Here is a 14,435-nt window from a genome sequence, read left to right as displayed (position 1 = left end):
TCAGCTTGTGTTCCTCGAGTTAGCTGGAAAGCTTCCCTTTCAAGTGTGGAGCCTCCAGCGTGTGGAGCGAAAAACCGGCAGGTGTCTGACAGCGCGCACATCAGAGGCGGAATGTGCTCGCCGGCGCCCCCTCAAAGGATTGCGTGGGAAGGCCTCTGAGAAGCTGAATAATTAGCGATTCCAAAATGGTGGGGGGTGTAACTTTCCTTACTTCCTGACTTTATGAGGACTGAAGTCTCGGCACACATCCTGTTTGTCGAGTTGGTATATTTATGACTAGGTAAATTCGTACCAGTGGGTGAACATCTGCCAGCTTATAAACCCTTTGGCTAGCTCAGATGAGATGATAATGTACACCAAGTCACACTTTCAAATGTCACGATAAAAATCGCGGGGGTGGGGGAGTCACGGCTGGGGAGACTAAGGTAAGAAACACATCACTATATCTTGTAAAGGTGAATACTGCAATATCAATAAGCAGTTATCTTCAGAGCCAACAATTCCGGCGAAATGCAGGAAGCGAAGCAAAACATTTCCACGTCCGCAGACATAAACCATACGATTTTCATAAATGCACGCCATAATCGTGGCATTGTTGCGTCTTGTCTGTTAGAAAAATACACAGATATAAGCTGTTATGAGCATAAAAGGTCTTTCAAGTTTTGGGGGTCTGTGAAATCATCTTAATATGATAAAATGTACTTTGCGCTTGTAAACATTGAATCTATGTGCTCTTTTGGGCTTGTATTGTATTGTTAATTTATATATGCTTAACACACTATTTGCATAAAACATATATGTCTGTTATTATATGTTTTGGCCTTTGGGATTTATGCAGCGCCGCAATATCATTGCAAGTAGCAGCAGATCTGTTAATAAGAAAATAATGATTCTTTCTTTATCTTTATAAGTGTGAATCTCTGACATGGGTATACTGTTTTAAAAGCAGTATTCGCATGCATAGTGATCAGTATTTGTAAACCGTTTCGTCGAGTTATTTCGAATTACAGCGGAATAGACTCGATCTGCTTAATATTCGGTCGTTTCAGGTCTGTCCACTAGGGGTCGCCAGAATACCGCCAGGAATATGGCCGTTTCGTAGGAAAACGTTACATGCAGTCAATTTTCAACGGAGCATTAAATGAATTCCTAAAAATAATGTTTGTTTTTTGTTACACGGCACAATGAAAATAATATCCCTGTATTGTAACAGTATCCCTGGATTAAATTCAGCAAGCACGATACCAGAAACGCACACGCAGGGTATTATGACCTTTAATTTCCAAATTCCACAAATAGTTTAGCTAAGGCAAATCATATATCGCACATTTTGACTAAATCGTATACGTGTTGGTATATGTGTTGGAAACGCCCAAGAACAGGTATACAATATTTTGTTAGGTCATCATGAATATGACTAAACAATTGTAAGTTAATGTCTTGCTTGTTTGTGCCCATTTGAGTCTTTAGCCTATCCAAGAAGGCGTAGGACGCAAGACAGGTGACACCCAGGACAGGAATGATATTTTTTTGCCACTTTCATAGTAAGTATAAGTTACTAATAAGTGTATCTGCCAGTTTCCATCAGAGAATAATGGTTCATTTGCAATTTTTTAAGTAATAGTAAGTGTTTATATTATAATAGGGATTAGAAGATGGAGCTACTGCCAGGGTGCCCATAGGGGGGGAGAAAGTGGAAGACTTTCAGGGGTCCGGACACTGCCAGCATTTTATCGCCAGGGTTGGGCGGGTCCTACTATCAGGATTAGTATCGACGATACTAACCTTAGTATAGGATCGAACCGAAAATCAGTGGCATTACCCATCCCTACACCCTACAAAGTTTTTAATTTACACCTACCATAGTTGTGCATAGCTTGGCCAAATACAAATTTGTTGACCCCCTTGAGACGCAGATATCAGATCATAATTTATCACATTTCTGTCACAAGCTGAGCTGCCGTTACAGTCCTGCTGCAGTCTCCGGCCTGCTCAAATCGTGTTTTTAGTGCCACGGTTTCCCTAAACCGGGCTTTAACCCTTTCATGCAAAACTTTAGGTCAGTTTCTCCGCAACATAATAGATTTCATACGCAGTAGTGACTTAGTTCTCCTTCTCTTGGGAGCAGAGGTGAAACTTCACCGTTTTCGACTGTGGTTACCATAATCTTATGTTTACTCCAAATAGCTTTACACCGTCTAAAAATGCAGACACTTTGCATGAAAGGGTTAAATGAGTGCCATGCTTTGGCCGGCCCGTGTGGGCGGGGTCTTCTGATAGGGGGCGGGGTCTCCAAATGGGGGCGGGGTCTCCAGATGGGTTGCGCGGCTCCTCCGGCTTTTCTATCGGTGCCTGAACGCCTTTCGCCACTATGTATGCAGAAAGGGAAGCTCTTGCGACCTGAACAACTGTTTTTAGATGTTTCATAGGACTACGCAACATTGAAACAAATCCTGGAGTTTTGTTCTTTTTCTTCTTTAAAATTTGCGTTGTTTTTCTGGATTACTTCCAAAATTGGGGGACCCACCGTCCCCGCAGGGCATCTGGTGGATTGCGATGCGTTTCTAGATCTGCGTCTGCTGCGGCACCGAGCTGACGGACACCAGAGGGACCCGATCGGCAGTCTCGGTGGACGGGGGCAGGGCAGGAGCGGCAGATGCATTGGGATCCGGGTGTAAGGAAATGGTATTTTAAGTGGGATGTGCGCGAAGAATGCTAATGCGAGCGCCGGCACCGCATTCCCACGGCAGAGTCCTTCACTGCTGCAGAGGGACCGGAGGAGGTGATCGTGCCACTGACATGCATGTTTTTCATGCACCGATTCATGCAACATTTTGGTTTAAGTGAAAACCGCAACGCTGAAGAATTTAACCTGCTCTGATTACTGAATATTTCAGCAAACAGATGCTTTTGACCAAGAGCCACTGATATGGTCTAAGCATCATTTTATTAATCTATAATTAAAATAACTGTGGAAAAGATGGGGAATAGTTTTTCCAATATATCTGCGTTTCAGTCCCTTCATATTGTCATGCTGGGTCTGGACTCTGCCGGTAAGACGACAGTTCTTTACCGTCTGAAATTCAACGAGTTTGTGAACACGGTGCCTACGATCGGCTTCAACACGGAGAAAATCAAGCTGAGCAACGGCACCGCCAAGGGGATCAGCTGTCACTTCTGGGACGTGGGGGGCCAGGAGAAGCTGAGACCTTTGTGGAAGTCCTACAGCCGCTGCACGGACGGCATCATCTACGTGGTGGACTCGGTGGATGTGGACCGCCTAGAGGAGGCCAAGACCGAGCTGCACAAAGTCACCAAATTCGCGGAGAACCAGGGAACCCCTCTGCTGGTGATCGCCAACAAGCAGGACCTGCCCAGATCCCTGCCGGTGGCCGATATCGAGAAGCAGCTGGCTCTTCATGAGCTCACGCCGGCCACCACCTACCACGTCCAGCCGGCCTGTGCCATTATCGGCGAAGGACTCCACGAGGGCATGGACAAACTATACGAGATGATTGTCAAACGCAGAAAGTCTTTAAAGCAGAAGAAAAAGCGATAACGGCAGATTTTTATAAATTTTATTTTTATTTTCAGTTTTTGTATTATTCTTCCTTTTAACACAAGTACTGTAATCCAGCGCTGTCCGAGTATGCCACTGATGCACCCTAAATAAATCTTTACTTTGCAGTGATTTATTTCGTTTAATTTCTATTGATGGATCAGAGAGATGCTGTGAACGCTCTGCTATAATATTGCACGCAAGATGCTGTGTATATAGGGTTTGGTGTTTTCACTGAAGTTGACCAAAATCTCGCAATGGCTATCGAAAAAAAACAGTAAAACGGGCTGGCTCCTGTTTTTTGCTGCTTAACCATGGATTATTAACGTAGCTTCACGATTTTTATAAAGGGGCTTTAAAAAGCACTGTGATATACATCAGTAGAACATTCCTTACAGTACCGTTAATAAAAGCAAGCTATTGTTTTAAGCTATTTTTTAATTTTGTTCCTGTTTTTCCACCCTGCTTGTATTGTAAATAATGCATATTGAACCTGACCATTTGCAGCACGTGTTCAGATTATACGGGAGTTCTTTATGACATTGAATCTGACAGTCTGTAGATGTTATTTGCCTGAGATGGTATAACGTGATATTATTTCCCCTACTTAGTATACTGGGTTTGCCATGAATATTAATCTGCCTCTGAAATCCACTTTGGGACTATTAACTTTGAGGACAAATAGTGTCATTCCTGCTAATATGTTTACCAGGTCTGTAACAGTTGCAATCACTACTCTGCACTTTAGAGAGACAGAGAGAGAGAGAATGCATTACACTGTATAACAAAAAATCAATGTGCATTATACCCAAAATCATCTGAAGTATTTTTAAATTAAAGTGTTAAAAACCAACCCACCTATAGTACCTTACATTTATGACTGAGAAATATGTCTCAGCCACTGTTTGTTTTACACGGGTCCATGGCCGATTCTGAAAAGCTCAAAACAAAATGATGTAAGACATGATTGTGGGTTTATTGACTCTGTGGGCTGGGTTGTGGTCTTATTGTTTATCCCTCAGAAGATTTTAAAGGCCATTTACAGGGAATAATTTTTAACTAAGGAACTGGAATCGCCAAAAGACCTATATTGGTATATTGGTCTTGAAATCAGTATTGAACTATATTTAAATTTTGTTTTCCAGCAATGCTATCTACATAATGTTTTGGCAGGTTGGTTCCTCTGGGTGCACTGCGCCCATGACATCTGTGATGATTCTCCATCAGGAACCAGCATGGGGCTTCCGTAGGCTCTTTGATGGTCCAAGGCTAATTTCTGAAATTTATGCAACTTCAGGGCAGATCTTTACTGCTGCACAAGATCAGGAGCCTGTATTACAAAGCCAAATGTTTTGCTTAGCTGGATAACTTGTCGGATTTAAATAGTCTGGTCTAAATGTAGGTTAACGACGATAAAGTCCATTTAAACTGGGGTAACATAAATCCAACAAGTTTTCCGGCTAAGCAGGAACACCTGCATCATCACAGGACCCTGGACTCTACTGGATGTTCCACCTGTTATTTCTGCCAAGGTGGATCTTTGGATTCTCCATCGGCTACTAATTAAGGCATTTTCAAAGGCAGGAACTAGGGGTGTGATCCTGTGATCACATCATGACAAGGCTGAAGACATGAGAGGGGAAAAGACATGCAGTTCTGGATATGTGCCGCCTCTATGGGCTTGTGATCCATTCCAGCAGAGCATCCCAGTCAAAGTGCTGTTTTAGCAAACGAGAGACTTGATGGACGGTGTCCTCTTTGGGTCAGAATAGAGTGCCACTTGCAGCTGAGCCCTGTCACACTGTGAGGGAGACTGCCATGATAAAGTGAGTTTGGCTGCACACAGCTGTACTGTTGTGCACATGGCTGATATTTGGGTTTTGACTGATCAGAGCTGCATGGTGAGACTGATGTCCAACCTGCTTTCCAGTTTATCACCCTTTAACCTTTTCTAAACATTACCTGACTGGTAGAATTATGAATAACATAAAACCTAAAATATCCTTATAATGATCTAAACGATTCTTCCAATCTTACATAGATGATTGTGGCGGGGAACACTACATCACGTACATTTCTTTTTCCTTAGTCTTCAGAATTGCCACATTGCCATCGCAATTCCAGCTCTTATAACTGGAATGTAATTTAGCAATTTTATTTAGTTGAATTTAGCAAAATTAGCTGCATTGAAAGATAAATATAGATGTAGTTAATATGAGCTTTAAGTAAATTGGCCAATGAAATGAATAATGAATTTATAATATCTTGTCACTTATGACAACTATGCAAATTTCACAAAGATCAGAAATGTCTGTTGCTGAAAAAGATGCCAAACACCTGCGGCTGCATTGGGTGGCTTTGTATAAATAAGCTGCTTAACCCGGGACATTGAATAATTCAGAATATTAATATCACATTCAGACTGTTATGTAAACTATAAATAGTAAAGGGAGATTTTACTGTTAAGCATTTATTTAAGAGCTCAGAGGAAGTGATACAGTAACAGCCTATCAGACATGCAGAACCTGAACGGCTACTTATGATAATATTATTTATTAAGACATTCATTAAGAAAAGGCAAGGACTTGTGAATGTATGCATATACATTTGGATTATATTTATGTAATTTTACTTCTAAAAAGTCATGTGTATCTGGCACTTTGGATGTCTTTCCCTGGAGGAATTGTATATGCTTGGTGTTTTAAAGAGACATTGGTAATTACAGTATTTATCAGGAAAATGAGAGCACAGCCTGGACAGGGGAACCTGCAGCGGTCAGAATCTGCTGAACATTCCACGTACGTCCTGAGCACCAGCAGTCACGTTCAGGGCACCAAAGTGAGTTGAATTAAGTCCCGTATAGACAATGGCAGGGACGCCTGCTGGGTTGTTCCATTTTAGGGGCTGGGGTGGGGGGGGGGGGGTAAGTTTCTTTTCTTAGTGGGGAGGGAAGTGGTTAGGCTGCACTAGTCACCACCGGCTCAAGCGAGCCCTACCCTGTTCTTTCATTGTCCTTCATTCCGTTCACATTTACCAAATTGTCACGTTTGGCTAGTGGGAGGAGACATGGTTGGTGTGGTTCACAAGACCCATTATCTCTCTGTAGGTACAGAGAGTACCTACAGAGAGTACATTTTACTGTCAGTATGCAAATCACTTGAGTAATGTGAACAGAGTAAAAAAAAAATGTAACCTAGTTAAATGATTCCAGTAAGTATGCATTAGGAAATTGCATATACTTCTAAAAAGTGCAAAAACTTTCTAGTATGTGTGTTGTGGGAAAAAATGTCCATATGTCAACAGTCTGGTATAGAAACTGTGATTTTTCAACCAATGTTTAGCTCCCCCCCCCCCCCCCGCCCCTCCACTGTAGCACCTCTGAAGCTCACCAAGCTGCAGAGCATCCATCCACCTTTCATAGCAGCTTATCTACTACAAGAGTATCTTCCTGTCCGGTCCTTGGGGACCCAGAGACAGTCCTTGTGTGGGTCCCTGAGGACTGCATTGGGAAACACTGCACTACAGATCCACAGAGAGCCCGAGGCCCATCCCCGGAAGCACAGGGTGCGAGGCACTGAGGCACTCAGCAGGAGAGACACCGCCGTGCTTCCCACTGAGACACCCACTGTTATATTACTTATATAAATCATGTCATTATCCCAGGTTTATACATCTAAAATTTGACAAAATTAACCATTTTGTCAAATGGTTGCCAGTTTTCACAGAAGTAATAATTGTAATTAACCTGAACAGCGTGTCATAATCGTGCTTTGAAATGCGTCTTTGGAGAATCTGCTAAGCACTGGCAGCATTTCAGTGAGAAGCCCTGCGAATGTCGCAAAGGCTGCTGGGTACAGGGCCCCCAAAAGGCCGGCTCGCATTCATGCGTCTGCGCTTCAGCTTCATACTCGCTACAGGCCAGTGTGCGGGCACCTCCGCTCTCTTTGAAGCCGGGATGTGAAAGGAGCTGTCGTCACGCCGCAAAGCCCATTACGGGAGTGAGGGCGATTTTGATGATGGAGAAGAACAGAGGAGGTCCAGGCCCAGAGCTTCTAGGATAACAATGCTAAGCTGTGCTGTTTATTTAAATTTCTTTGTAACAAGTCATTCTTTGTTATAACCGAACTCACCTCACACTGAAGATACCACCCAATCATTATAGATTTATTGAAATGATTTCAAAGGATCTTTGATTTCTTCTTCAAATGCTATTAGCTGCATGAAGGGCTACGTTTGCTTACAGCCTCCTCTATTATCCACACACAGGCAAGAGTAAACAGAGAAAGGACCTGAATTACAGTTAAGTTCTCCTCAAACGAGCTTGATGGGCCGAATGGCCTCCTGTCTTTTGTAAATTTCTTGTGTTCTTATGTACAGCTTCAATGAACATGCTTTGTTACATCAGAGCACTATTATATTCTATTTTGCTTCGTTATTTTTGTGCCATACTCTTAACTAGGCAGGATAATGAGATGTAAAGCCGGCTGCGGTGGCCTCCTGCTGAATTTGTGTGTGAGTAGGTAGAACGATCCTACTCAAATCTGGAAGAAGGATGAAGATAACAGAAGAACAAAATTGCAGAATTTTGTCATTCTGCATTTTTTCCATCTAGGCTACAATTTAATAAGTAGAACAAAAGATGGGATTTAATGCTGTAATTCACATTAATCTCACAGAAGATACATAGTAATTTAAAAATAATTCTCTGCAGAGACTTCAAGTCTCACCTTTGTCTGATTCCTATAAGATGCCAGGTCTATCTTGACATCTATTAACCATCTCAGCTATTTTGCAAATGACTCAAGTGAATATTTAGTTTAATGTTATGGCTCATATTTAAGGTAATTCATTCACGTGATACCAGTAATTAGGTGTATTTTAGGCAACAAATGATCCTTTATTGACCTAAAAGTGAGATACCTCGAGTTTCCCCTGAGAAACTGGAATGTACAGATACAAGATGAATCGGTATACAGTGTGTGCTTTAATGGGTGGGGACATCTTTAGTAAATATACCTGCTTGTCTGTGATTTACTATAGTATCAGTGAGAGGAGACAATGCTAGTGGGGGAGGGAAAGCCCCATGTGGGGGGGTTGGGTAACGATGACATCACTGTTAAGGTTTGGTTAGAACTGTGCCATTTTTAAAGTATTGATCAATGGCTGAATAACTGGGACCTATTTACAAACATTCTAATCACACTACATATATAAATGAATATATAAAGTAACCCATAAATATTTGTCTCTAAATCTGGCATAGCATGTATAACAAAAAGAAAACAGACTCTGTATCCATATCATATATCAAACTAATAATTACAGTCAAAAGAGAAATACTTCATGCACGTCTACAAGACAAGACACTCAGTGACTGGAGCCAAAATGGAGTCCCGCCAGTGGGGTCTTTCAGACGCCGTGGCCGTTTTGCAGAGAGAGACAGATACCTTCAGATAATATGACAAGACGAGATTCTATTTGAAACAAAGAATGAAGGACAGCTGTGTCACATGACTCCCATAATAATGTTAAAAAAAAACAGCTTCATGTTACGGTGAAATTGAGTTCCTAACAGAGCGTCCATAAGTGTAAACGTTTTTTTTCAGGTACCTGTTAGACTAATTCGGCATAGCAACATTATTCAGACTTTTACTTACAAGACTGAACAGAGAAGTTTATTTATGGCTCTGCCGAACAGTCAGTATTGTTGGGTTGGCGTGGAAGCATTCAGAAATAGAAATAGTGGCAACAGGGATTATTTAATAAGGCAATTATTGTTTTACAATGCAGGTGGCCTCAAAACAAATATATGCGGTCTACAGAGTTGAGTAATTCAGGTCCAGAGAGTACAAATCCAGACCAAGATTTTGTTTCAACCAACCAGTTGAGCATAAAGAGTCACAGTCACAGAGTACTCAACTGGTTGGTTGAAACAAAATCTTGGTCTGGACTTTTACTCTCTGGACCTTAAATCTCCACCTCTGTGAAAAGTCTAGCTAACCATATATTACCCATAAACAATAAAATTATGTCATGTAGCAGATTTTATTCTGGAGTCTCAGAAATCTGTGATTGACTTTATTTTCCAAGCCGCTTATCTCATGCATGTTCGGCCAAACTACCTTTCATGTCAGTGCACAGTTGTAATTAACCTCATGACAAACAGGTTTTGTCAAAGCAACAGGAATGCCTCTGATAGCAGTCAGTCATTTCAACCCACGTTAATCTGTGAAAAGGTAACGACTCTATGTTTGAATTACCAGGACAGGGACACTTTGAGAAGTTGTCCCTTGTGAGAAGGTCCCCAGAGATAACAGCAGATATGGGGTTTTTGTGCCCTGTTGCCGGCCCTTTGCCCCGAGCGTTCTTCTGCTGTGCTCCAAGCCCTAAAGATCACTCTAATTTCAGGGTCAGGAACACAACCTGTTTCTGCTCTGACGGCACCTCCCCCACCTTCAAAGCCTCCAAATGGAGTAAAACAAAAGTTAACCCGCAAGCCAACCTCTAAATTGTCACTTAGGCCATTGTTTAGACTCGCCTAATGAGTGCTCCGCTGTTGGATTCAGGCTGTAGGCCCAGTTCAAATGGGGAGTTTATCCCCGTGGCTAATACTTTGATCTGAACCTGAATAATGTTGAGATAACTAATTGCTGGCCTTAAGGTTGCACAAATATAGAATATGACCGTGACCCATATTCACAAGATTTTTACTGTAGCCGTAACCTGTCCCAGATAACATTCTGCACGCAAATGGCTGTATGTGCTTTTCATAGGTGAAGGTAACCAGTGATACGGGATGTCACTGTAAATGTAACCGTTTTCACAGATAACGACCCCCCTGTAACTCTGATCAGGATATTCCATTAGAAAATGGATGGATGGTTCGGTATGACCTGCTGGCCAGATCAATTTCTCCAATAATCCATTTAAAAATCTCATCCATTAAAACATGGTACGCACATCCAGTTTCTTCCTGCAGCTAAAAAACATTTGATTAAACAATCCTGAATTACTGATGGGCTCCAGGATCATGGTGACCCTCTAGTGGAAAACCGGGGTGGAGGATGAGTGACGAGAGAACGAGTGACAAAAATACAGCCTCTGAATTTTAAACTAATTGTTTAAAATTTAAAACTACTACTGCTAATGCTAATAAATCTTGTGTTCAAGTCTTTGAAGATCTACAGGTTTTTGGCCAAAAATCTTGAATAATAAACCTATAATAAAATCTAACACGACTGTTATTGTAGCTTTCATGGGACGTGAGATTAATTATGTAAAAGTGACCCCTGTTTACACTGGGAAGCTCGGATTTGGTTTTCCACAGAAAATAATTGCCCAGGCCTGAGCTAGATAGTTATCACAACCGAAATGGTTAGAACAACGATGCTCCTGTCTCATGGATCTGGCTGGTGGCAGAGAGTCACAGAAGCTTAATGAAATCTGTAAATTTGATCCATAGTGGGATTCTGGAAGCATGTAGCCAGTAATGGTCCCATTATCTGTACGAGACTGCAAGACAAAGCCCCTGTTCAGTCTAGAAATTGCTCCGTCCCTTGTCATAGTCTCTAATATGGTGTGCATGAGTGGGGTTTGGGTGATGGGGGTGGGGGTGGAGTTTAGGCACCAAGGGGGGGTTAGGGGAGAAATCCCAAAGCAGGCTGATGGTTATGCGTAAGACAGCGACTCACCCCCTCACCCCCAGGAGAGAAGGACAGTACTCAGTGAGGGCACCCCCCCTCTCCACATACACACAAAGGGAGTGATTTATTAACAGCATCTCCTCCCCCCCCCCCCACCCCCTTAGAAACATCAGTATGAATGGGGAAGGCGGGGGGAAAAGATGAAACACACTGTCACTGCAACACTGGAACTCTGCCAGAGGTGAAAGGTACCAAAAACATGGTGATCTTTAGTACATGTGTAACACTAACATTCTCACAGAGTCACACGTACCCAGGCATGCACACGCCATTGTGAAAGCAGCTGAGTGCACAGATAAGCAGTGAAAATGGGCCCCATGATGCATTCTGGCATCTGTATGTGGCGCTGAAGGACGTTTGTTTTGATAAACATGGAAGATCACCCAGTGAGAGCGATGTGAACATTATATGCTTTTCTATATGTCTGCTGTTTCTTTTTCAAATGAATTCTGCTTTGTTTGCACCAGTATATTGGAATGTGTATAATTTTTGCAGATCTCTTTTGAGGTATACACATGTATAGAGATGAGGGCAAGTTTGGGGTCAGACATTCATCCAGCACCCCTAGACCACAGCCTCATGGGTGAGGCTACTCTGCCAAAGCGCAGGATTTGAACCAGAGTCCATCAGATCACAAGCACAGAGGCCCGACCTGTTGAGCTACACAAAGAGTAATGCGATTGCTGTTCTAGTCAACTTCAGAGCTGGATCAACATGTATAGGTTGGACATCTTCTCCATGCTGGCGATCTAGGCCACAGTGGGATGCTTTGGTGTACACGGTCACATCGTCCCCCAATGGATGATCTCTGTCCGCCTCCACCCGCTGCCTTTCTCCCCATGCCAACCCAACCAAATGTATCTGGTGTTAATCATCCTGTAAGATTTAAATGCCCACCTTACTCATTTAGTCAACGGAAATCCAGCCATAACTTTATGAGTGCGTGTCTCTTTTTTCATGTAACTAAAAATGTATTTGCAGTAGAAAAAGAAAGCTAAACCCCCTATTAGAATTGTTTGTTTTTTTCCCAGGCAGTAATGGATGGATAAATAATTAATTTCTCTGATGACAGAAGACCGCTGTCAAGCAATGAATAAATAGGCAGATGATTAATTTGGAGAGCACGGTAAATTCTCCAGTTTTGGAGAAGGGTGCCTTGAATCACACCATCAATCTGCTGCCACTTGGCTGGGCATAAAAGATACACATTCACATTCAACGCTTCTGTTTACTGTCCTGAAACTGTTCTGGATCTCAACCACTGCAGTCACTTTAACTGCACTGAGTCACTAAGATACTTTGTATCACTGGTCATTTTCAATATGCTACCTCTTGTTTATCTTATATAATTTTTTTGTATTTATTTACTGTATTATGCATATCTTTAGATTTTATTTCACTGTACTACTATTGAACATGTTTTCTTGTCATTTTGTAGTCCACAAGGAGGGTATGCAAGGAAGAATTTCATTGTACTTATTAGTACATTGTACTGTGTGCATATGACAACAAAGCATTGACTCTTGAATGTTGTTTGCGTGTGGCTTTGTGCAAGCAAGATAACAGATGGGAGCACACCTTGTTCTGCCTTCTGTGGGAACCGGGAGCTGTACTCCAGTGTTTACAAATCCAGTCCACGGGGACCCACAGACAGTCCACATTTTTGCTCCCTCCCGGCTCCGGGTAGGAAGCAAAAATGTGGACTGCCTGGCAGGGAGCTCGAAGGGAGCAAAAACACGGACTGACTATGGGTTTCTGAGGACTGGATTTGGAAACACTGCTCTACATAACTGGGAATCAAAGAGAGTTCCATAAAAAAGGACACCGATGTACTTTAATCATTCAGATAATGCCATTTGCCATATTCCTTTGATTCCTATTGTCAATGTTTTTCTTTCATTATTTTTAAATCTTAATTGGCCTCCTTTTTCATGTTGAGACTATGACACATTCGGGACACATTTGATTAGTTGCTTAGCAGATTCTTCAATATGAGTTTTATAGCTTTTAATGTACTTGTACTTCACTGTAAACGTGCAAAGTAATCCATGAAAGTAACTGCAGCCCTTTGCCTAAGATTATGTCAGAGAACTTTACTCGGATGTGAAAGGGGCTGCCTTTCGGTTCAGTGCACTTCGACGGCTGTGCTAACTGCTGCTTCCAGAATGGAGATTTTGGGAGTTTCAGGCCAACCGCGCTCTCCAAACCCACGACAGTGTTAAGTGGAAGCAGCGTCTGGCTCTGCCTATGATCGGAAGGTCGCCGGTTCAAATCCTGGTGCTTGGCAGAATGATTTCACTGTTTACCCACCAATTACTCCAGGCACTATATGACCCAGCGATATCAAAAAAAGTACATTGCTTTGGATAAAAGAGTCTGCAAAATAAAATGTGAATGTAAAGAGAAAAAACAGCTTGATCCCCCCCCAGCCCCCAGAGAAATCCACTCCACAAACTGCTCCCAGTAGAATTCTGCAAAGAGCTTGCCCTCAATTCCCTCCCCCTCCATTCGCATTATCTCTCCCCCACACCTCCCCAGTTTCACCTGGTCATTCTTCCCTCCTCCCCTCCCCCGTACCATTACCCCATCCCAGCCCTATGACTCACTGCCCTGTGGGGTTTCCTCCCTCACACACATATCAGCTTAACCTTCCTCACCTCGAAGCCCAAACTCACACAGGAAAATAGGGCAGAGAGGGCTGCATACCTGCGGAACACCTGCGCGTGCGATGTTGTGACACGCTGCAAACGACAGAGCAAACGAGCGTAACCCGTGGCTGAACTACGCTCAGGTGCCGGGAATGAAAGCGTTTTGTCCTGGAGACAGGAAGGAAACACCGGTTCAAGAGGCTATTTTACACTCTGTGGAAACTGCGCTTTCTGCCCTCTAACTTCCTATAGGCTTGTTAGTTTATAAGAATATTTATTTGCTTTTGTTTGATTGTTTGTTTGTTTAACTACTCTTTTTTGTGGACATCCAGGAGCTGTCAGTCATTTGATGTTTTCCAAGAGTTTCCCCTTCCCACTCTGTCCAGTCAGATTTCAGTCAGATCACGTTACTGGTTTCGACTGATACCAGCTCATTGTCTTCTGTTCAGGATGTTCTAAAAGTTTTTTCCTTGACCTTTAGCTAATTTTTTAAAGTGTGAAGTCAGTGAAATTCCATAACTCTAC

At 42.5% G+C, this 14,435-nt stretch overlaps 1 protein-coding gene across 1 annotated transcript; it reads left to right on the top strand.

The window, feature by feature from the left end:
* Positions 1–2,331: 2,331 nt before the first annotated feature.
* On the top strand, positions 2,332–3,992 carry LOC111845390 (ADP-ribosylation factor-like protein 4C). The gene has a single exon (XM_023814781.2). The coding sequence runs from the start codon at positions 2,981–2,983 to the stop codon at positions 3,557–3,559; it is 579 nt and encodes a 192-aa protein (XP_023670549.1). The 5' UTR covers positions 2,332–2,980; the 3' UTR covers positions 3,560–3,992.
* Positions 3,993–14,435: the final 10,443 nt, after the last annotated feature.

Source organism: Paramormyrops kingsleyae, chromosome 16 (genome assembly GCF_048594095.1).
Source record: "Paramormyrops kingsleyae isolate MSU_618 chromosome 16, PKINGS_0.4, whole genome shotgun sequence".
Taxonomy (NCBI): domain Eukaryota; kingdom Metazoa; phylum Chordata; class Actinopteri; order Osteoglossiformes; family Mormyridae; genus Paramormyrops; species Paramormyrops kingsleyae.
The sequence above is the reverse complement of the archived record's forward strand: the minus strand, read 5'-3'. Positions and strand labels throughout refer to the sequence as shown.

What these genes read in the sequence shown, in the direction of transcription:
- LOC111845390 (XM_023814781.2), top strand. Translation starts at nt 2,981, where the DNA reads ATGGGGAATAGTTTTTCCAATATATCTGCGTTTCAGTCCCTTCATATT.